This window comes from Geospiza fortis, unplaced genomic scaffold (genome assembly GCF_000277835.1).
Source record: "Geospiza fortis unplaced genomic scaffold, GeoFor_1.0 scaffold408, whole genome shotgun sequence".
Classification (NCBI taxonomy): Eukaryota; Metazoa; Chordata; class Aves; order Passeriformes; family Thraupidae; genus Geospiza; species Geospiza fortis.
In genome coordinates this window covers 5865992-5889381 of record NW_005054330.1, presented here as the reverse complement: position 1 = coordinate 5889381, position 23390 = coordinate 5865992, and the positions used below count along the sequence as shown (strand labels likewise).

Genomic DNA, 23390 nt, shown 5'->3' with positions numbered 1-23390 from the left:
AACTTTACTAGGCAGAATGTGTTCTTTGTGGCTTTTCTGGTATGTTGTTATTCCTACAACATTTAGGTTACAACCCAGTAGCTACACCTCAGTGAAGCTGTAGGAATATAGAATTTTAAGCATGTTTTTTTAATGCTAAGTATGTATATGTGTACAAACTTAATGTGTATCAAGAGTGGTTGTCCTTTAGTCACAGCATAGGACGGAGCAGTCAGGCAATGTGACTCCTGTCACATCTTTGTCATAAGCTGTTCTGTCATTTTGAATGAAGTAATTTAATTTTAACCACATATTTTGAGATCCTCTGTTTAGATGCTTTCAGAGACTCCAGGTGTGAGTACTAACAGGTAATGTATGTCCCTCTTTAAATTAATCCATATCTTGACATTTTTCTCTCCAGTGCCAATATGAACTAAAAATCCATCCTTACACATAAGAATTGCCATTAGGCCCTCTGGCCGGACTGCCACTAGCTAGTGTCACTTTGCCTAGGTTAAGCCATCTCTTGCTAGGAGTTAGGAGTTGTCTGTGTGTTTCTGTTGCTAGGGCCTGTTTAGTCGGCGGAAAGAGGACCCTTCTTTACCCACACAGGTTCCCCTGCAATACAATGAGCTGAAAGTGGCACTGGAGAAGGAGAAGGCTCGTTCTGCTGAGCTGGAGGAGGCTCTACAGAAAACACGCATTGAACTCAGATCTGCTCGTGAAGAAGGTAGGGGTTAACAGAAAAGGTGAATCTGGAAGGAGGCACACGTTCTTGGTTTGAAAATGTGCCTTTAATAGTGTGCCACTCTAGCAATAACCTGTGTTGTTTAATTATTACCACTGCTGTGATGTTACAATAAAGCTACACTTGATTCTGTGGGCTGTAACTGCAGACTGGTCACACAGAGCCCTGCTAGGAACCAGAGTGCCACATTGGTCTTGTTAACCAGGGACGTTTTTCTTGTCTGTAGCTGCTCATCGGAAAATATCAGACCACCCTCACCCCTCCACGCCAGCCACAGCCAGGCAGCAGATCATCATGTCTGCCATAGTGCGCTCCCCAGAGCACCAGCCCACGCCCATCAGCCTGCTGGCTCCACCCTCCAGCCGCCGGAAGGAATCCTCCACACCTGAGGGTAGGCTCCTGCTCAGCACCTCTTCTTCTCCCTCTGCAGTGTCATCTCTTTATTGATTTCGTTTTCACCCTGCTGATGGGTTGTGTCCCTTGCAGAGTACAGCCGGCGCCTGAAGGAGCGGATGCACCACAACATCCCCCATCGCTTCAACGTGGGGCTCAACATGAGGGCCACCAAGTGCGCCGTGTGCCTGGACACCGTGCACTTCGGCAGGCAGGCCTCCAAGTGTCTGGGTAAGGGCAAAACTCAGCACAGCTCGGGGGGAGGAAAGGCATCACCCATCTAGAGCAGGGAGAGAAATGACAGCGTGAAGCCTCTGAAACTACTTGGTGCAAACATTGAGAAAACATCATGGTTTGGAGTGGAAGGGGAACCTTGGAGAAGCTGGGATTTGTGTGTTAGAAGTTGAGGCAGCTGTGTCATGATTGTTTTCTTTTTTTTGTCATTTAACAGAAGTTTTTCCCTGTCCTCTTGTCAGAATGCCAGGTGATGTGTCACCCAAAATGCTCAACTTGCTTGCCAGCTACTTGTGGGCTGCCAGCAGAATATGCCACACACTTCTCAGAAGCGTTCTGCCGGGATAAGATGAATTCCCCTGGCCTGCAGCTGAAGGAGCCCAGCACCAGTCTGCGTCTGGAAGGGTGGATGAAAGTGCCAAGGTATAAACAGGACTCTTGGTGCCACGTCAAGTGCTGAAATATTTGGCCTGATATTACCTATTACCCTGGCTCTTAAAATGAGATACTTGGTAAAGGCCTATTACATGGGCATTGCAATTACACCACTATAATTACAATTGCTACTGCTGAAATTTCTCTTTTATAGGAGTTGCATGCTTGCTTTATATAGAATCCAAGCAGAAAGTCCAACATGGCTTTGTGCTTATTTCCCTCAGGAATAATAAACGTGGGCAACAGGGCTGGGACAGGAAGTATATTGTCCTGGAAGGAACCAAAGTGCTCATTTATGATGCAGAAGCAAGAGAAGGTAACTTAGAATTTCTAGCAAGAATATATATTTTAATCTTCAGATATTGTTTGAAGGGTTGAGAGGCTTAAAGATTAATACTGTTTCCTATAGCTGTACCAAATTTAGCTAAATCTTCAGTGATAAGGAAACATTATTTTTTTTCTCTTAGCCATTTTATTGGCTGGCATGTCATAATAATCCAACTGTGAAAACTTCCAGTGTGCATCCACTTCCTTTTGCTATCACAGTTATTTTCTTCCTACCTGTTTGTCTGTTCCTAATCTGTCTTCCCATTCTCCTGCAGCTGGACAGAGGCCTCTGGAGGAATTTGAACTCTGCCTTCCTGATGGTGATGTAACTGTTCATGGAGCTGTAGGAGCTACTGAGCTTACCAATACAGCAAAGACAGGTGAGAATCTTGCATAGATGAGGTCAAATGGATTTCATCTGGCTTGCCATCAGTTAGCCTTGTTTGGCTGAACAGAATTTTCTCCCTTGAGTTTTCATTGTGTAATGCTGTAATTTACCTCTATCTGAATTATGGGAGTAGCTCAGCACTTCAGACCTAGTTACACCCAGGCTGTTGCTTCTGTCGTGGTAGAACTGTGGTTAATATAGTCATCAAGCCAAATGGAAGTAAATCTTAAGAGATCTGTAGCATAAACACTCGCTTTATTTAAATTTCTTCTCTATTAACTGTGATGTATCATAACTTCTGCCACCATTGTGCTCTGACCACAAAGCCATTAACTTAGAAATGCTGTGGGGTGTATACAGTCTCTTATTATGAAAAAATGTTGATGTGTTGATTTGTATGTACTGAAGAGAACTGATGGATAAGATTCTGTATGTCTTGACTGTTACATTAAAGGATACAGACTGTTAAAAACAAAGGTTTCCATAACCAGTTTTTACAGATTTTCCTTAATCAGTACAGGGAAAACTTTAGTCAAGGGGCTGGTTTTGTTTTGGTTTGGTTTTTTTTTTCCCCACAATGGAATTTCTTTCTCTTTTGAATAAAAGGCAAGAAATTATTTTTGTTGAGTTAAAGACAGCCTTGTATGTATGGATTGCATACATCCAGCTAATATTTAGGTGTAAGTAGCTAGCCTGTGCAGGACCTGTAAAGGAGAAACCAATGTGTAAATTGCCATGGTACGTCATGATAAATACAACTTCTCTCCAATGAGGCTGAAAGGTGTTGATTTTAAGTCCACTGACAATATTCCAAAAACTAATCTAAGTCTTATTCTATCTATATAACATCTCAGATGTGCCATATATCCTAAAATTGGAGTCTCATCCACACACCACTTGCTGGCCTGGTAGAACACTCTACCTGTTAGCACCCAGCTTCCCTGACAAACAGCGCTGGGTCACAGCACTGGAATCAATAGTGGCAGGTGGGAGAGTTTCCAGAGAAAAAGCTGAGGCTGATGCTGTGAGTATAAAAGTTTCATTTAATAATAAAATATTCTGGGAGGGAGCAGAGTTTTGAAAAATATTTTTTCGGTATTTGACATACTGAGGTTTAACTGAAGGTAAGTTATTGCTTCTGCCTTATGATTTGAGCACCAGGAGCCAGTTCACTGTGAGAATGATGCTGTGTACTATAATACCCTTCTTTAGACTTGGGGAGTGTAGTAAGAGAATCCCAAAATATCTCTGTAATTCCAGCAGAGGAAGGAAGAGCAGTTAGGACATTGTTTAAATCCAGTCTCATAAGGTACCACATGGAACTAGCAGACCTTAAAAGAAGCAAAAACTCCCTCCCCTCCCATTCTTAGAGAGCCAGAGGTATTATGTTTCTTGCTGGGGGAGGTGTGTGTGGGTGTGTACTTTTTAGTTTAACTTTTATTCCTAATAAGAGGTTATACAGATTTGTTTAGGTTTTGGATAGCCTTTCTCACACTGTTACACTGATAACTCTATTTTCTGGCAAAGGGAAGTTGGATTCTGTGGCATTGCATAAGAGAATTAGCTCTGGAGGTAGGGAATATCTGACTGCAGGAAATACTCTTTTTTCCTCAGGCTCACATTTCTTTTGTTTCTGAGAAAAAACCATGCTCCCACCAACATTTATACTTTTCTTTAATCCTTCCTCTTGGAAAATTCCACTGCTCTGTTGTAGGAGGTTGGGGAAAATGGAAAGGATAGAGACAACAATAGGTTCTGCCTGAATTTAGGATAATTCTGATCAGTTTGCCTTACTGTGTCTAAGGTAGATAAAAGTTTACTAATTCTTTTGTAGGAGGCATCCCTGCAACTTTTAGCTTTCTGAGAAAAAGAAATCTATGCCAATCTCTTTGCCTGTCTGAAATGATGACTTTACATTGTTAAAATACCCACAGATAAAGAGATGAAGATTAACTCAACAAGAAAAAAATATTTTTGTCATTTACAGAAACTGCTGGGGAACTCTCTGCTGAAGCTGGAGGGTGAAGACCGTTTGGATATCAATTGCACAATGCCCTTCAGTGACCAGGTAATGGTCATGTGCACTTGGTCTTTCTCAGAAGTGGATAATTGATTCAGGGAAATGGTATCTTGATTGCAATGTGTAATTATGCACTTGTTTGTGGGTTTGATTTTTCTCTTCATTGCTGAAGAGTATCACCCAAGCTGCTGTTGGAGCATTCCTTGTTCTCCTCACGTAGAGCTATTTTTTCCCCTATTGTAGGTAGTGCTGGTGGGTGCAGAAGAAGGTCTCTATGCTCTGAATGTACTGAAGAATTCCTTAACGCACATCCCAGGAATGGGAGCTGTCTTCCAAATTCACCTCATCAAGGATCTGGAGAAGCTACTCATGATAGCAGGTACAGGGCTGTGTGTCCCCACTGGCCCTGCAGTGGCTCTGTGCTGCCAGGCCCTGCTTGCCTTTGGGTTTGTTCCAGGTTTTTGTCTGTTTTTTTTATCAGCAAATTGGCAGCAATGCCTTGCTGTGGTTAACACAGTCCTGTCTGAGGCTGGCTGGTAAGGGATTGTGTGAATGAGCACTCAGTTAAACCTTCACAAGACACTGATTTCAGAGCTGAGGGAGGGAACAACCAGAGACAAAACATTTCCAGGTTAGAGGTCAGTTGTCATTTTAAGTTCAGTTTAAAAAGTGTTGAGCTAATCAGTGAACATCTCTTCCTAATTATTGCATAACATTTTAAATGTAATTAAATATTTGAGGACCTCTATGGGATCACTGGGGCACAGGGCCAACTCTTACCCTCTCTTGCCCTGTAACAAAGCTGGGACTCCTGTCATGATTTAAGATTTCTTTATGAAAGGAACACCAGCTTTAATCTCTCCATCTGTGGTTTTCCAGAGATAATCCTTCCCACACGGATGTAGGCATGCTGAACATTAGGCTGTATCTTCATCTGAAAGCCCAAATTATCAAGTGTCTATATGACATTTGCAGGGAATGAAAAAGAAATTCTTTCCTGTTCTGCTAGTTTTATGGGGTTTTTTTCCTGGTAAGGGTTTAAGATGTCCATGGTTTGTTTGTGCCAGGGTAGTAGAGAACAAAGCAAATCTCACATGTAATGAGAAAGCTGTGTTAGTCTGTCACTAGTTCTGAGAGGAATTGGCCTTGGGCTGTAATGCAATTCATTAGGGCAGTTCTTGGAAATCCCTTGCCAGTTCTGTTGGCACAGAGTGATTAAAACATCTTGTACTTGAAGAAGTTCTGAAGGGCAAAATATAACTTACTGGCTAATTTTGAATAATGTCTTAATGAGGCCACAATTACTGTGTTCTGCTAGACTTCAGCAACACTAATAATCCACACAGGGAATGGTTTTCTCCTGGTGGATTTACTGCCTGTTGTAGGGTTGGGATTTTCTAAGTTTTCTGTTTCAGTTTGAATAGGAATAATATGGCATGGATTCTGCCTGGTACCTTGTGACTGTTTCCACAGTAACAGCCTGTAACAATGAGCTGCTGCTTAGGTAAGACTTTTGTAGTGAATAGGGAGTTCTCCCTTGATGAAATGCACCCTTTTTTTGTTTCCAGGAGAGGAAAGGGCTCTGTGTCTTGTTGATGTAAAGAAAGTGAAGCAGTCCCTAGCCCAGTCTCACCTCCCAGCCCAGCCTGATGTCTCACCAAATGTCTTTGAGGCGGTCAAAGGATGTCACCTTTTTGCTGCTGGCAAAGTAAGTCACAGCTCCCTCGTGCCCCCAGACCACCCCTAGACTGCTCTGAGTTTAATATTAACAAATCAGCATCTTTACTCCACTGGCAACACATCCAAGATCTACATTCTTGCTCTGAATGTTTTTCTTCAAATAAGAAGAATGTATGGGCTGAATAGAGGCTGAGCTGGAGACAGAATGGGGGATTTGCTGCTAATGTGGATCAATTCAGTCAGGATGCCATGGTGGTATAGCTTAAACTGCTAGACAGTAAGAAATCCAGCATAGCATGGTACTGCTGCCTCCTCACTATTGACTACAGTTTTGAGATTTTAATTAGTAAATTCTGTCCAGTTTTTCTTCTTGAATGTCATGCTTCCAGGCTAGCAAATTTCCTTAGGTGTTTGTGTCACTTTAATTCTAAACATTTACACAGATTGCTGGTTTTAGTATGGAACATTTAACCACAGCAAAAATTCTCATTAACAATAACTTCTCTGGACTACATTGGTAACAAACTGAGCACCACTCATTTCAAAGTGATGCTTAAGATAAGTTTCAGGGGTTAAAATGTAGACCTAACCTATTTCAATTTGTCAATCCCTTTTCAGTGCAAAACCTTCTCATATTTTATTAACGTCTTTCAAGCATAAAAGAAATCATAGAAGCCATTTAAATTCACGTTCTTTTTTGAGAATGTGAAGAGGCTTTTCATTATTTCATGAATTCACAATAATTACCCTATTAATAAAATGTACTTGCTTATCTCTGCAAAGTTCTTTTTGTGGCAAGAGGTTCTCAGATCCGTTTCACACGCTCAGCAATAGAATTTATTTTATTGCTGTCCTGAACTATGCTTTTTATCTTCCTTACAGGTTGAGAACAGTCTTTGTATCTGTGCAGCCATGCCCAATAAAGTGGTGGTTCTGCGATACAACGAGAGCTTGAGCAAGTTCTGTATCAGAAAGGTGAGTTTAGTAACTCCCTGCTGTAGTTGAGGTTAATTCATATAGTGCTCTAAGCCTTTGCTTTGGAGCAAACATCTAAAACCTTTCTGTGAGCATGAGAAAATTTGTTTGCCAGCTAAAATGATAACAAATTGCACTGTGCACTGACTCAAAGTGGAGTAGGCAGCAATTTCCTTTAATAAGAGTTGGCATTTTTGGGGAAATGCAGAACAGAACTGTGATTTTTTGAGATATTGGGCTGAGCTGTAATCATACCCTGAGAAATCTCTCCTCAGGACAAAAAGTTAAAACACCATCTGCCTTAAAACTTCTGGCACCCAGAAACTTGTGTTTTCTCCTATGCACAAATTAAAGGTTGTTCCAGTCAATCTACACCTCCCTGGGTGAAAGTCCCTGCAGGTGACTTTGCAGGCACCAGTTCATTTTCCAGAGTGACTGAGGCTGCTGGAGGGAAGCAGTGGGCACAGCCATGCAGATCTGGCCTCCTCAGGAGGAAAGGCATGACTGACAGAGATCTGGGCACACCTGGAATGTCTACAAGCACTGCAGCTGATACCCCAACTCCTGCTCACAGCAGGGAACACTGAGGGTCTGCAGCCCTTCCTCAGATGAGGGTTTACATGCACAACATGCAAAGGCATGTTTTAGAGGGCAGGTTTTCCTTATCTCCACTAATCCAGACAGCTGAATTTACATCCTAACAAGATGGCAGCAAGCCCAGAATATGCTTTTCTTTTCTGCCAACAAAATTTCCAGATAAAGTAGGATTTATGTAAGGAATCTTGTCCTCAGAAGATCTGGGAATCTGAGCATTGTGTCAGGCCAACCTGCAGAGTATCCCAGCTCTTCAGTCACAAGGCAGGTCTTGGTGGACAACATCTCTCTCACATGTACAAAGAAGGAAGGAAGGAAGGAAGATTGGCTGTGACCTACCAGGGAGATGCTCATTGCTGCTCCAGAAATCTGAGCTGCAGAGCAGAAGAATATCTTCCAGAGCAGTGTATTCTTGCAAAAGGAAGAGAATCTCTCCAGAGGCGAGTTGATATGCAAGTCTGCATTCAAGCATCACTTCCAACAAAACAAAACTTTCTTCTAGCAAGAGTTTTTGTTCGCATGCTTTTGAGAGACTGCTAGGGTCTTTGAGGTTGCAACCTCTGCCTTTTGTAAAGATAAATGTAGCAATATCCAACTTTCCAGACTCAGTGTTATCTGTAAGCTGGTACAGGGGACTAATATCTGTCCATGCTGTCCTTTTTTCCAGGAGATTGAAACCTCTGAGCCTTGCAGCTGCATCCATTTGACCACTTACAGCATCATCATTGGAACCAACAAGTTCTATGAAATTGAGATGAAGCAGTACACACTGGAGGGTAGGAGATAATTCCTGAGAATGCTCCAAGTGGCTCCACAGGTTCTTTTGTAGGGTTTTTTGAAAGCAGTTTTGAAAAAAAGTTGGTGCAAATCAAAGTGTCTTTCTCCATTCCCTTTCCAGAGTTTTTGGATAAAAATGATCACACTTTGGCCTCTGCTGTATTTGCTGCTTCCACCAACAGTTTCCCAGTCAGTATCATCCAAGTGAACCCAGCAGGGCAGAGGGAGGAGTATCTGCTGTGTTTCCATGGTAAGTGGTGGATGCTTGTGCAGGTTTTGCACATCTCCTGTTCTCTGAGCTGCAGAGGGTACCCAAATGCTGTTGAATTTTGGATAACCTGCTTTAACCTAAAAGTTCTCCATGGCTGGTGGATCAGCTTTTGCACAAGATTTCTGTGCCTGAGGGAGGGACTGCAGGCAGTGTGTTAAGTACAAACAGGTGCTTGATTACCCTGATAAGATGTTCAGGGGCTCTCAGACTTAGGTTTTGTCTGGTTTCTGTGCAGACAGATGAGACTTTTTAACCTTCTGGTGATTAAATAAGAGAGGGTGTTATTTTTTTGTATAGCTGCTTCTGTTGCCCTCTTGTATTCTGTCATGGGAATGCACAAACCTTCTGAAGCCCTCTAGCAGTAATTTTGGGTGAGTAATGGTAGGAATGTCATCACCTGCCCAACTGTAGATTAAATAATGACCTTAGTTGAGCTGGAACAAAGAGACATGGAATCACAGCACCTTTTGGCCTGGCAGTATTCCTACATCCAACCAGTTCCATGGCATTTAGAGTAATTCATGGCAATCTGGGATTTGTGATATGTCTCTGATAAAAACAACTGCCTTTGTCCCTTCAGAAATAAATGAATAAAGCTCAGGCAGCTGCTCATGACCTGATGTGACTTCTCTTGGCAGAGTTTGGTGTCTTTGTGGATTCCTATGGAAGACGCAGTAGGACAGATGACCTGAAATGGAACCGCTTGCCCTTAGCTTTTGGTAGGTGTTGAGGGACAACTCTATGATTGTGGAGATTATTGAAACCAGGAAACATCCTTGTGGAATGGGTACTCTGCACTCAGCCCTTCTGTCTCCTTTTCCCTTCCCAATTCTTCCAGAAACTATGGAGCTTTTTCCCACTATTTAAGCTTATTATAAATCCAGATGGCAAACCCTCTGAATAATAAGCAATTTAAGGAAAACTAAACCAAAGTTCCATTTACTTTTTGTTCCTGTTCTGACACTGGTCGAACTGGCTAGTGGAATTTTTAACAATGCTCTAAGTTTCTGAAATAGTGAAGAAGATATGAGGGCAGCATGGGTCCCTCAGGCCTTTTGCACTGCTTAATGGGATTTTGTTCAGTTAATAGTCTGGCTTTAATGCCTTTTTCATGATACTTTGGTTAGTAAAGTCCTTGAGATACAGTTTCAAAGCAACAATTCTTTAAACTTGCATCTCCCCCTATACTGATGCTGTCTGTGTCATTACATAAAATGTATTCCTTAGTTTTCCCACAGGGCTGTCAGCCTCTCTTGTGCTTGCTGTGTTTTAGAAGTTTTTAATAGAGAATGTATTTTGTGTTTTTTCCTGCCTTTGCACTGCTCCTCCAGCCTACAGGGAGCCCTATCTGTTCGTGACCCACTTCAATTCCCTTGAAGTGATCGAGATTCAGGCACGAGCTTCTATAGGGTAGGTGGTTCTCTTTTCATCTCTTTGAACAACCTGTTTTGCAGGAATAGATGGACTTGCCAGGAAAAGGTAGTACTGTGCTGCCACTGTAAAGACTTTTTGCTGCAATTTTCCACAGAACTCCGGCACGAGCCCACTTGGAGATCCCGAACCCGCGGTACCTGGGGCCTGCCATCTCCTCGGGAGCCATCTACTTGGCCTCCTCCTACCAGGACAAGCTAAGGGTGATCTGCTGTAAGGGCAACCTGGTGAAGGAGACCAACAACGAGCAGCAGCAGCCGCAGCACCACAGAGGCTCCTCTGCCACGCGCAGGTACGGGGACATCGGGTGTCACGATGACGGTGTCGGGGTGTTACAGTCCCTGGGTGCCTCAGGAGCAAACTTCCCTTCTGATGCCTTTTCCCCTGGTGTGGTGGGATGCCCTTGTTCTGTTCTTAGAGCCTGCTGACTGTCAGTTACTGTAATGCTGGAATAGAGTCACTAATGGCTTAACATCCACAAGGAAACAAACATCAGCTCCAGGAAGATGGGGATAATCTCCACAAATGCTTTGTGACCTTGTGCTAGTTTGCTTTGATGTTGTGATAGAGCTCTGGCTTCAAAGCTTTTTGAGCTCAGATACTGTTGATATGACACTAAACACGGCTTGGCTGTAACAAGATGTAAAGCAAGAGCCCCCTTCTATCAAATAATGGGTCTGCCTTAGGGAGATTAGTGCTGGGAAGTTGTGATGTGATATACAGGTAATTAAATACTGGGGCTGATGGTGCCACTGTGTGCACAGGAAACAGAAATTGAGGCTTGTAGTTCATCCCAGCCTGGCCTGAACATCCCTGAGCTACAGAAAATTGTGTGAAAACACATACAGCAAATTTTAGTGTATTTTTATACGGAAAAGGATATGGCTGGAGTGTATGAAAAGGTCTTGTGTACAGAACAGACCAGAGAACATGACTTACACTGGCAGTTCATTAAGGCATTTTGCCAGTGTGGCTCACATGATGGATACTCCAGCTGCCAAAATACCTCTGCATTTTCCATCTTGCCTCAGGGAGGGGCTGATACTCCTCACCCGAAAGGTGCTGGGGGAAAAGTTACATTTTTGCTAAAAGAAAATGTAACAGGAGGTTTTTGTCACTCAGCGGTTCGCGTCAATTATTTTTGAATGACAGCAGCCCGAACAAGAGAGGCCCTCCCACGTACAACGAGCACATCACCAAGAGGGTGGCCTCCAGCCCAGGGCCCCCCGAAGGGCCCAGCCACCCCCGGGAGCCCAGCACCCCGCACCGGTACCGCGAGGGCCGCACGGAGCTGCGCAGGGACAAGTCCCCGGGGAGGCCCCTGGAGAGGGAGAAGTCGCCGGGGCGGCTGCTGAGCACCCGCAGGGAGCGCTCCCCAGGACGGCTCTTCGAGGACAGCGGCCGAGGCAGGGTGCCTGTGAGCGGGGCCAGAACTCCTCTTGCTCAAGTCAATAAGGTAAGGCAGGAGCCTGTAGGAATGTCTGTTCTCAGGGAAAGGCTTGTTGGTGTAGTGCAGAAGGGCTGGTGGCACTGGAGAGCACAAGAGCAGATCAAATCTCACCCCCCTGCTCCTCAGAGTCTGTTGGAGCACAGCCCACATGGTGTCTGTTATTCACTGGCCCTGTGACCACCAGCCCTGGGCTGATTCTGGCACTGCAAAAGCTGCTTGACCCTAGAATGGGCTGAAAGCAAAGGTGCATTTAGTAGCAAGTGATAGAGGATTTGAAGGGGAATAATGTCTGGAGCAGGGAATGCGGGAGCCTGCTGTGCTAAGCTACATACAAGGCCAAAAGGGCCCAAACATTGTTGGCCCATTCGGGCTCCTACAGCCTCTAGCAGATGGAGTAAAACTATTTATCAAAGAACCTATTTGACCATCAACATCCTCCCCGATCTTATCTATCACAACCCCAATACCAGCCTTACTTCTAGCAATCTGAATCTGAACCCCATTGCCCCTTCCATTCTCTTTAGCAGACCTTAACCTAGGCCTACTCTTCCTATTAGCCATGTGAGTGTTTGTGGATGACAGGAGCCCTGGCTCTGTGGCAGCAGCAGGTGATGGATGTACTGCTCCCACCACCTCGTGCCTGGAAGAGAAACACCTGTGACTTGTAACTTGTCCTTTTATTTCCCTGCCAGGTCTGGGACCAGTCTTCAGTGTAAGTCTCAGCTAGACAAAGTTACTCGTCTTGACCTGCAGGAAAAAAAGGAAATATACTGAGTATATGCACTCCATCTGTCTGCAGCCCAGTTCCCAAACAGCATTCCTGGGCCAAAGCTCGCTCCGCAGCAGGAGCCGTGATGCTTTCCAAGACCGTTCTCAGCTCAGTTAATTTCTCTGCACTTTCCTGCACTCCTGTTTTTGCACTTTGTACTACTGTTACTCTTTCAAGCAGTTCATGAACTTTTTGTATCCACTTTAGTCCCTAGTAGTTCATCCAGGAAATGGGACTCGTGTCCTACCCCAGGTCATCACTGTGGTTAGCACCCCTTAACAGAGAGTTGGTCAAAGTTCTGAGATGTGCTGGGAGCCCCTGATGGCCTGGAAAAAAGAAGGGCCAAGGTGAGTGAGTCTTTCAATAGGAGCTGTGGTTGGATGTTCTCCACAGAACACATGAAAAATTTCTTCTGATTAGCCTGTTCACCTGCCACTTCTGAAAGTTATTTTGTTCTCACTAAAATCGCTTTAGAGCAGCTCTGATGGGGAGGGAAGAACCCTGCTTTAACCAAGCCCCCTGCCCGGCCCTGAGACAAAGTGCATTACCTATAAGCTACTGGGTTGTAAGACTTTATCCAGGTCTTCTGCATGACAGTTCACTGCATGCTGCTGCACCATCACTGGCTCTCTCCTTTTAGGTTGCTTTGCTGAGTAGTGTATTGTACCTCACTTGTAAATTAACTGAAACCTTTAGATTACGCTGCAAAATAGCCGTTAATTACTCTGGAAATTTGGCACCGAAGAGTTAACAAGCCTTATTCTATGACAAGAATCACAGTCACACTTGTGTTCTCCTCTCAGCACTGGACATGGTCTCTTCAGCAATGAGTCCTGCCAGCCTCAGCTCCCCAGGGGGAGCAGCCCGGGCTGGCTCCTCCCGTGAGCTGTAGCTTGTGGTGCAATCAGATCCGGTGTCTTGGCACAGGACACCCACAGGGAGCAGCTTTGGCAGTTGCTGACGCACCTTCGCTTCCCCGTGTCTGACCTCGAGCCTTTTATTGCTTCCTATTCTCTTTTGCTGTGAACATGAAGCAGAGAGCAAATGATTTTCAAAGCAGGTTTTGACCGTTCACTCTGCAATAGCAACATTCTAAGTGAACAACCATGTTCTTTACAACTGGAAAGAGCAAAACTGCATCCAGTCTTCTTCCCTTGGCGCCACACTTAAACTTCTGCTAGTCCCTTGCAAGCCTGTGCTAACCTGTTCTAGAAACCCATCAAAATTCCAATGCCTTGTCAGTGTCCCTTGGCGAGTTTCATGAATATTGTATTCTGTTCTCTTGTCTGTTGGGTTATTTTCAGTCAGATGATTTGGCAGGAAATTTGCTGAAAGTTTTTGTCTCCTGGTCTGAATATTTCGAAAGGTCACTGAGATCAGTCTTTAAATCTTTGCATCTCATGGAAGATCTTCAAGACCTCAGAAACGGGCTTGTTGAGTCCTGAAAGTGTATATCTTGTGTCTTGTTCGTGAAATGCTTCCTGCTATAGAAATAGCTCAAAGGACTGTACATATTTACAAGAAACTTTATATTCGTAACAAAAGGGAATTGAATTGGTTTCTACTTTTTTATTGTAAACTGTGCGTTTTTCAACACTGGCTTTTTGTTTTACTGGTGGTTGTGGACAGCCATCCTCAGACACTGGAGGGGCCTCGCCTCAGTCCTCCTCGCTCCCATGAAGAAATATTGTAACATTAAATTGCAATTGAAGCTTGTTAGCATAAATGAGGTTTTAGGTCTCTAAAAGTACAGGATTTTTCTTCATTACCTTTTTATTATTGACAAGGGAGGGAACCAGAGGGACAGTTCAAAGCTCCACCGGGAAAGTATTGAACTTTGTTGTTGAACAATAACCAAATAAAACAAATAACTATCTTGACTGGCATGGTGAAATGACGGCTTCCTTCTCTCTGGAGTGCCCCTGCCCCTCCTGCCCCACACCTGGCTCTGGGGCTGGGGAATCCTTGGTGTCACAGCTGACCCCTGAGCAAACCCTGGCAATATTTAGCATTTAATACTCTTCATTCCCTGAACAGTAGCATAAGTGGCTTCACAAACCCCAGGCATGTTCACATGCACTGACCCAGGTGGGTTTATCCAGGTGCTGCACTAGAGCAGCAGTCAGCTGCAAGCACCCACAGCTCAGTCCTGCCTCACCTGTGAGAGGGGCACAGCTGAAGCACCTGTGAGTATCTGGGAAAACAGTCTTGCCCTGGTAAGTGACCCCACACATCTTGAGCTGGAAAAAAGGCATCTTAATTAACAAGAGTGTGATCTAATGACAGGTTTGGGACTTATCCCAGCCGTCTACAGGGAGCAAAGTGGAGGGCGGCAGATCCTCATCCCACTGCTGTAAAATACTGGTGCTTTAAGGCCTAATAGCTGCAACTTTAAAAAAAGACCATTCACAAATCCAGTCAGATTGAGTACAACCTGCAGTTACTGTACAGCTCAACTTACACCTGCTGGGAAAACTTGCTAGATCAGACTTAAATGTAAATACATCTATTTTTAACTGAACTAGTTTTTACAGGGTCTGAAGTATTCTTTCACGGGAAGAGGTTTTTAATATTCACACTGCTGCCTACAGTAACTTAATTTGTCCTCCTACTGTTCAGTGTTTTTGGTTCTGTGCACATACCCACCCCCTCAGCCCTGAGAAAGGGCTTGTTGGAGGCTCTGGGGGTGGGTACCCAATGGCTCCTCTTACAATTTGGTCTACATGACACTCTCCATGAACATGCTCTCCATCAACCCCGAGCTGCTTGATTTATCTATTGTGCCTACTATGATGTATATGATGAAATGCTGACTTGTTCAATGTTCCTTTATTTCTTTTACTGTGCACAAACAATACTTATTTAAAGCTCATTGTTGCAGTCCTATGATGCATGATCCGAATTGTAACAAAACTAAATTAATCCAGAAACTGGTGGAGTAAAAAAAAAAATTATTTATTGAGCTTTCTGATTCCCAAGAACCCTACACAAATCCATGTCAGCTTGACCCCCACATGCTGTGCTGAAATTCAGGGGGTTGGGGAGGGCAGGGAGCTCTTGTTATTCCTGTACCGGTTTACTCCAGGGTCCCCAAAAGTGACTGTAACAAAAGCGTCTGCATCTACCTTTAAAAAAATGTGCTCTCCTAGCAACAGCCAAGAATAAACATAACAGCACAGACTGTGAGCTGTGGGTGGGGAATGTAAGTGAGCTAATAAATCCAACTCTTGATCCAGCTTTTGCCTTTGGAGGGATTTGATTCATCCCATTGCAATAAGGGAACACAGAGTGATTAATTCATTCACCTGTCAAGCAGAAAATGACCTAGCAAAAAACCACAATGTAACACCTGAAAACCCACTCCCCAGCAAAAACAACCAGCTTACCTCTTCTTCATCCTGCTGGAGAGAAAGGCTTTGGGGGGCTGGGGGCGGCAGTGGCTTACCTGAGGAAATCTGTGGCTCCTGGGACTGTCAGTTGGGGTGCCAGGGACCAGCTCACCTCCATCACTGCTGCTCGTGGCTGGGGAGGCCTGGGGGCAGCGGGGCTTGGTCCCCGTGGGCAGGGAAGGGTGGAGCAGAGGGAGGGTCCCTCCTGCAGGCCCTCCACACCCTGGGTTCCCAACTTTTTGGGGCTGCAAAAGCTGATGGTGCAGTGGCAGCTGCAGTCCCTGTACTGAGCCCTCTGGCAGCTGAGACAGGGCCAGGGGTTACAAGCCAAAAATCAAAATTAAAAATCCTCAAGCTTTCTACACAGCAATTGCTCCTGTCCTGTGGTTCCACCATAGCTGATGCACTGCTGAAGAACATGGAGTGATCTGCAGGTACCAGCACTGAGCACACACCCCACAGCCTTGGCATTCCCTGGACACTGCAGGGACAGAAACTGTCACACACTGTCCCCTCACACAGCTGGACCTGCAGAGTCACCCTGGTGAGGACAAAGGCTTGGGGAAAAGGTCTGCTTGAAGTGGCTGCTGGAACAAAGAGAAGCTGACAGGAGGTTTAAGGCCCATCCCAAGCTTTCCAGCTCTGTTGCTGGAGCTTTTAAATAACTGGACTCTTGTCCTTCCTGTAAACTTTACATCAGAAATAAACACGAACACCTCGGTCTTGTTCACTGACTGGGAGCAAGAGGAGAAAGTGTTCCAATCTGCATCATTTAATGAAAATCTTGACCAACCCACCAAGGCATAAAACTGCAATCAGGAAATCACATGTAATAACAAAATAACTCATTGAGGCGAGGCTACCACAGGTGGGAAGGGTAGTAACAAGACAAGTCACTCACATCTCTTGAAAATGTTTTATTTGTTTCTAAAGAGGTTGAAAACAAGCAATTCTGTAGTTCAGAATACTAAATACTATCCGTAGCACAGAATGAAGAAAGAGTTTTCAGAGAAAACCATTGCACTAGACCCAGATCTACTCAGCTACTGAAGATATTGCAACAAGGCTGGTGAACAGACCCCAGGATGGCAAGGCACCCTCCCACTGTGGCTCACCCCACGCTGGCTGCTGCAGCTCTGTCCCCACCCAGAGTCCTCACAGACTTGTGCAAAGTGCTTCCCCCACAGTGGGAGGGGCTGCTTGTCATTGGCACGGTCACGGTGCCCCAGGCACCACAACAAGCACACTGGCAGCAGGTTTGCATTAACGTTGCATTTGTTTTGGGATAAAACAGGCTGTCAGCACCAAGGACAGGCAGCCTGGCATTACTAGAATCACTTAGAAAACAGAAACAGAATAAAAAGTTGCCCGGCTCCAGCCCTGGGCACAGAGGGTGCTACATCCAGCACTCTGCTGACACGGAGGGGTAAGTTTGGCCACTGGACACAGGAGACTTACAGTCACCCTCGGGCTGTTACTGAGGGACTCGTCCCTAAACTGAATCCATCCATCTCCTTCCTCTCTCAGCATAAGGAAGTCCTCATGAGTGACAGCAAGAGAAACCAGTTTTCCAAAAGCAGATTACTGCAAGACACAGTTATGATTTACAGAAAAATCCAGCCATTAAAAACAATTGTCTTTACCAGAAATTCCACAGGGGAAAAGATGAATTTAAGTTCTCATGAAGAGAAAAAACTACAGAGCTATTCACAGTAGAAACAGTGCACCCCACTCTACTGTAAAATAATAACGAGCTTGTAGTGATGATGATTATGTTGCTGATTTTGCCCAGAAAAGGCTGCTACAAAATGATCATCAATATTCACACTTATTTCAGCCAGGCAAGTTTGGAACTTGCTACTGAAATAGTGTTTGATGAGCAATGGAAGTAGTAGTGAGCTTGCTTTTGCTGAGTGTTATGCTCAAATCAGATTCCCCAAGAATCCTGAACTTTCCAGACTTTGGGCTGGCAGACTCCCAGTCTGCCTCGCTGCTAAAGCTCTTTGATCTGTTGCTGCCCTGACATTATTCAGCCTAATTAAATTGGTGGTTTTTTAACTCAGCTGACAAGGGGCACTGACACCTTGGCCACCTGTCTGGGTGCTGTGAAGCTGCCATTTCCAAGAACTTCCACGGTGGGGCTAACAAAATAAGGCAAATACAGGAGAACCTGGAAGTCTCAGGAAAAATATGAAATCAGAGTTTGCTTGCTACAGCACAGAGCAGAAGTACATTTGGTTAAGTGAAGCATTTTTTTCTGAGACTGCACTGGCCCAGAACAATTGGTCACAAATGACTGTGATGCTCATATTGGCTTGTACAGCAAAGTGGTCACGTATTTCTTCTTGTAACGGTGTGTAGCACTGAGCACCATCACTCCATCCTACAGGAGAGGGAAAACAAGTGAGCAAGTGCCATGGCCAGACCCCCAGGCTGCCCCTGGGCACGACATGCCCGGGCCTCTCACCTTGATGGAAAGTGCATACAGGTGGTTCAACATGACGTGGTTGGGCTCAGGGAGCAGAGCGGGGTCACACTGCAGAGAAGAGGGACAGTGTGACAGTAACACAAGTCACGGTTCACTCCTCACAGCTGAGGGGTGACAAAGCATCTGTAACCAGCCACTGAGTCCATCACAAACACAGTCACCATTTCAGAACAACCCCAGGGTAAAACCCTCTGCATCCTCACCAGGACCATGAATCAGACTGTGATTACCCCTTATGTGTTTCTGGTGTCTTAACAGTTAACAAGATTAAACTTTTGGGAGGAAAACAGCATTTTAGATTTCCATTTTAAAGACAGTCAACCAGAAAAATAGATTTACTTCAGATGAATGCATCTGGATGTACATAATAAGGAACTCACCAGCACAATAACTTATCCTAAGGTTTTTCCTAAGCTGTCCCTTGCCCATATCCAGACTTTTCCCCATCTGTTCCCACCCTCAAAAGGGCATTATTTAGCAAACCAAAGTGATGTACTCACAGAAATGCCTGTGTCCTTGTTCAGGATGACCTGCAACAGGTGTGGGGGGAGAATGGGTGGGGATTTAAATCGCTCCTCTGCCTTGCAGACATAGGGCTCCTGGTGGTACGGTCCTGGGGGTGAACTGGACAGCTCTGCCAGAGAGTAAATGGTAAATATGGTAAATATTTCATCCTGAATACTTTGTAAGAACATCTGCTCTTTATAGGTACACGCAGCCTAAAGGAATCAATGGCACTTAAGTACAACTGCAGCAGCTGGTGCAGTGCCAGAGGATCAGTCACTGCCCAAGAGGGGATTTAAGGTGCCCAAAGTCTGACTTGGAAGGAGCCGTGAGGGTCTGGGCAGCAGAGTTCTGAGGGCACAACTGCACTTCAGAACTTCTCTGTCACCTCTGCCCAGCAATTCTCCTGCAAACAGCCAACAGTGCAGGCTGCCCTACAAGGGACAAGAACATGGGATGCACCTGAGAAAGGCTCCCCCCTGCAGACTGGGCTGTGGGAAGGGCCCTTCCAAGTCTGATCAGGGAAAGCAAACACTGCTACAGCCTGTGGGGGAAGGCATCTACTAGAATCCCCTCCTGGCCTGCCCCACTATCACATAACACTTTCTCCAAAATGGCTTTGTCCAGGGCAAAGTCACACAGAGCAAAACACACCCAAACACACCTCCTGCCCCAGGCTCAAAGGTCTGCTGAAGGAGGGTGGAAGGTGCTGCCTCAGTCATGGGCTCCATCCCTACAGAGCTCAGCAACCAACAGGGCAGGGCTGACCTCAGACACGGCTCAAGCTAAATCTCACCTCTCTCCTGTTGCACTGGAACATGAAACTGAAGGCAAGAATTGCATTTTTGTATTATTCTTAGGTAGATAATTTACACTACACCGTGAGGATACTCCCCAGCCTGCATTATGACTGAGATGCACCTAATTTCTCCCTGCTAAAGTGCAACCCCTGGTCCCCTCAGCCACCTCCTTAGCAGAGGAAGACTGAATTAGGAGCAGTGCAGGCTGTCAATGTTGGTTTGATGTGGTAAAGCAGAGACTGATCCATCAGTGACTGCCCTAAACCCAGCCACTGCACACAGCAGGGGCAAACAAAGTTACTGAGCACCCCGGACCTCCTCCTCATCAGATCTGTGCTGCTTTGTATAGGCTTCCTCCTCTGTGCATTCCACCTTCTTCCTTTGGGCATTTGTGATTCCTGCACACATCACAGGGCCTGACACAAGTGGAGATTAATCTCTGCTGGAGCTTCAACTCAGATAAAAAGGGAAAATGAAATTTTGAACAGCTCTAAAAAGTGTGACATAAAGTTACCAGCGAGCTCATACCAGACACGTCTGAACATTTTTGGGAGTCCACCATCAAAGCATCGAACACTTCAAAGTCAGTTTTCTTCACCTGGATGATGTTGTTGACAGTACCCAGCTGGCTGGTTACTACTGGCTGCCAAAAGACAAGATAGAAAAACCAGAATAAAAAAAAGCCTGTGGGACTAATAGATTCTCAGAACTGCACAAGCAGCATTACCAAGAATGAGGTACAATTACTTTTGAAATATGACAGAACCAGATGTGAGAAGAGCTCAATGAGTGTTAGGTTAAGAGGAAGTGCAGGATTTTAAGGGCTGGGAGGGGAAAATGTCAGCTGAACCTGCCAAGCCCACAGGGCTCCAGACAAGGCAAGGGTCAGTCTGGGCTGGAGTTACCTGGGACACCAGCTCTGGACACTGCATCCTTAAGTGGGGAACTGCTGGGCAGGCTGGGGTTAAAGCTCATTTTACAGCAGAGGAGGAAAAACAGGCCTGGTAGATTTTGGCACAATTACTGGACTGTGAAAAGATCTAGAGCAGCAATAGCAACATGCTGGCACAGAGAGCCAGGAAGGCACAGCAAGCTCTGGGCTGCCAGCAGTGCTGCAATGCTCTAAAAGGCAGTTTGGCACTGGACAACAAAAGCTTGGCATCACTTATAAACCAATGGCCAAGAGATCCTGTCCCTCATTGCATCTCCTGCCCTCTGAGCTCAGGCTGATGCTGCCACCCAGGCCAGCAGCCAGCAGAAACCTCTCTCACCAGCCTGAACAGCCCCTTTCTCCTCTTCAGATGCCTCAGTCAATAAACAGAGACTCAAAGCAAACTTTACCTCTGCCGGATCGTGTGTCCACTGCCCATCCACGAGGAACTTGTACTGGTGCTCTCCTTCTGGCAGGTCCAGGATTGCCACAAAGTTATTGTGACTGGAATTTAAGACAAACAATCAGCTCTGCAAAATTCTGAAAAGTGCCTTGGTCTCTAAGCTGTGACACACACTGTGACACAGAGCACAAGCCTCCTCATGCAAAACCTTAAACAGGCAGAGAATCTCTGATGCAATCCAAAGGTAAGGAATCAAATTATGATTAATGCTCATGATAATTTCCTCTGTGACAGTGAGTTCCCCCACACTCCTGACATCCCATAACTGGCACTGAGCTTTTGTAAAGTCACTCTCACATCTTCACAGTACTTGTTAGCACAGGAGACCTCATTTAACTGCTGATGGAACAAGATCAGCTTTCTCATATTTCCTTGCCTTTCAGTATTTGCCATCATAAATTGCATTTCCCAAATGCCCATGAAATAAATGAACAATGAGCAGATAAAAGCAGCAACTCGATACTTCTGGGTTACTTTGGGTCTGAAGAGCTGCTGCTTGGCAATTTCCAAACTCCTTGGGCTGTGAACTCCCTGATTCCTCAGAAGGCTTTAGCAGCATCTCAAAAAAGCTGAGAAACACCTGATGGCTCCAACAGGCCACTGGGCCTCTGAGCTGGGTAAAAGCCACTGACATGGCAAGGATGTGTCACAGAGACACTGTGTGTGCTGGACCCAGCTCCCCTTTGCACTGCCCAGCCCTGCTCCAGGCACAGACTCACAGCAGGGACTGTCTGGGGTTATCTGTGTGCTGTGCCCAGTGAACTGACACACAGCTCAACTTCCACCCTGTGCCATCCAAGAATGGAGAAGCCAGACTGTCATCAAGGGCAGAGGAGAGAGGCAGGACAGTGGTAAACCAAGCCCAATGCCATCTCTGAGCTGCCCACCTCCCTCATGGCTCTGAGCATTGCCAGTCCATGGGGAACACACTGCAGCAGCACTTCCTTACCTCCTAGTCAGAGGAATTTTACTCCAGTTGTTGAAGGAGCCTGACAAATAAACCTCCTTCCCTCCTCCAGTCCAGCGGAACACCGTAGGCCGAGCTTGAGTGGGGGTTTTGTCATTCACCTCCAGGTCCTGCTGCCAAGCTAGAAACTCTTCTTTCTCCAGTGGAGCCTGCAAGCACAATGTCTCAATCAAAAAAAAAGGTTCTTTCCTGCCAGACTATGACAACCTGTGTTGTACTGAAAGCTTTTTTTGCCCTCAGGCAGGATTCTCTAAGTCTACTACAAGCAGGTTTTGTCAGATGCAGAATTAAAATGCCTTTCTAGATACTGTTCACAAGTTCATTTGCACAAATTCTGCAAAGGTGTTAAAGCCTTCCAAATTTGCAGGAAGAGTGGAAGGCAAAATAATGCTCTTCCTTCCAGCCCCAATTATACCTCCTTAAACACCAATTCACTCTCTCCTTGGCTTGGGAAGGAGGAAGGATGGACAGCTTTGTGTAAACTCAATGACAAAATCCCTGCAGGTTCCAAACAGCCCCAGAGAACTCCAAGCAAGCAATGCTGGGAGAACAAACCAGCAATACCTTCATTTCCTCTGGATGGAACAAGTCTGCATCTTCAGGGCTGTCCATGAGGATTTTGGGCCTGTCCCCCTCCTTGGTGGCTCCTCCTGAGCTGTCCCCTCGGGTGGCTTTGTGCCCATGGCGCTCCAGCCCCGCGCGCTCGCTGCTCGTGTTCCCCATTTCTGTGGATCTGAAAGAGCAGGGAAAGCTGGATCAGCACAGGCACTCCCACAACTGGAACACCAGCAGGCAGGGAAGGAAACTCATCAGTAGCCTTGGGCTGTGCTTTTGAGTTGAAGAGCCTCAGAAACGTGATTAACTCATTGTGAAGCGACACCACACTCTGAGCAAAGGCACTGACAGTTTTCAGCTTCTGCTGATGATGTGCTGCAGTTCTATACATGAGCAGCTCTACAGAGCAGGGAGCTGACCCAGCAGGTCCCTGGCACACAGCACGGAGCTGTTGTGGCCCCCCAAGCCAAGGGCTCGATCTTTGCCTCCTGCCCCCCGTGCACACAGCGCTGCACCTCGCCAGCTGCAACACCAGGGGAACTTTCAGTCGGAAGGCTCCAAAAGCAGCCAGCCTGAAATGTGACCTCACTAGAGTAAGGTATCTCACCCTGCTGAGGATGCTGAGAGCAGCTGAAGGGGCTCTAAACAAAGAACCACAGAATGAATGTCCCGTGCTGGAGGCCCCACAGGGACCACGCGGGCCAGCTCCTGGCCCTACACAGACACCCACCGCTCCCACCCAGTGCCTGAGAGCGGCGTCCCAGCGCTCCTGGAGCTCTGGCAGCCTCGGGGCTGTGACCGCTCCCTGGGGACAGCTCAGTC

The 23390-nt window shown here is 45.8% G+C and overlaps 2 protein-coding genes across 11 annotated transcripts in view; one reads left to right on the top strand and one right to left on the bottom strand.

Moving 5' to 3' along the window:
• CIT (citron rho-interacting serine/threonine kinase) overlaps window positions 1-15706 on the top strand; it is a 68644-nt gene extending 52938 nt beyond the window's left edge. For 4 of the 10 annotated variants that reach the window (XM_031057390.1, XM_031057395.1, XM_031057387.1 and 1 more), the window contains 18 exons: window positions 547-709; window positions 954-1118; window positions 1214-1351; window positions 1597-1777; window positions 2014-2105; window positions 2392-2496; window positions 3359-3528; window positions 4492-4572; window positions 4768-4903; window positions 6093-6232; window positions 7087-7179; window positions 8441-8549; window positions 8672-8800; window positions 9460-9540; window positions 10153-10231; window positions 10350-10544; window positions 11375-11708; window positions 12395-15706. In XM_031057390.1, the coding sequence (XP_030913250.1) occupies window positions 547-709; window positions 954-1118; window positions 1214-1351; window positions 1597-1777; window positions 2014-2105; window positions 2392-2496; window positions 3359-3528; window positions 4492-4572; window positions 4768-4903; window positions 6093-6232; window positions 7087-7179; window positions 8441-8549; window positions 8672-8800; window positions 9460-9540; window positions 10153-10231; window positions 10350-10544; window positions 11375-11708; window positions 12395-12418 (2415 nt within the window). In that variant the 3' untranslated portion in view covers window positions 12419-15706. The remainder of the gene's footprint in view (window positions 1-546; window positions 710-953; window positions 1119-1213; window positions 1352-1596; window positions 1778-2013; window positions 2106-2391; window positions 2497-3358; window positions 3529-4491; window positions 4573-4767; window positions 4904-6092; window positions 6233-7086; window positions 7180-8440; window positions 8550-8671; window positions 8801-9459; window positions 9541-10152; window positions 10232-10349; window positions 10545-11374; window positions 11709-12394) is intronic. The other 6 variants (XM_031057393.1, XM_031057392.1, XM_005421478.2 and 3 more) reach the window with 4 other exon arrangements.
• Window positions 15707-16762: 1056 nt separating this feature from the next.
• On the bottom strand, window positions 16763-22751 carry PRKAB1 (protein kinase AMP-activated non-catalytic subunit beta 1). The gene is made up of 7 exons (XM_005421476.2): window positions 22578-22751; window positions 21996-22162; window positions 20994-21087; window positions 20181-20295; window positions 18849-18982; window positions 18328-18396; window positions 16763-18243 (listed from the first exon to the last, which is right to left on the bottom strand). The coding sequence occupies exons 1-7, from the start codon at window positions 22734-22736 to the stop codon at window positions 18166-18168; spliced, it is 816 nt and encodes a 271-aa protein (XP_005421533.1). The 5' UTR covers window positions 22737-22751; the 3' UTR covers window positions 16763-18165.
• Window positions 22752-23390: the final 639 nt, after the last annotated feature.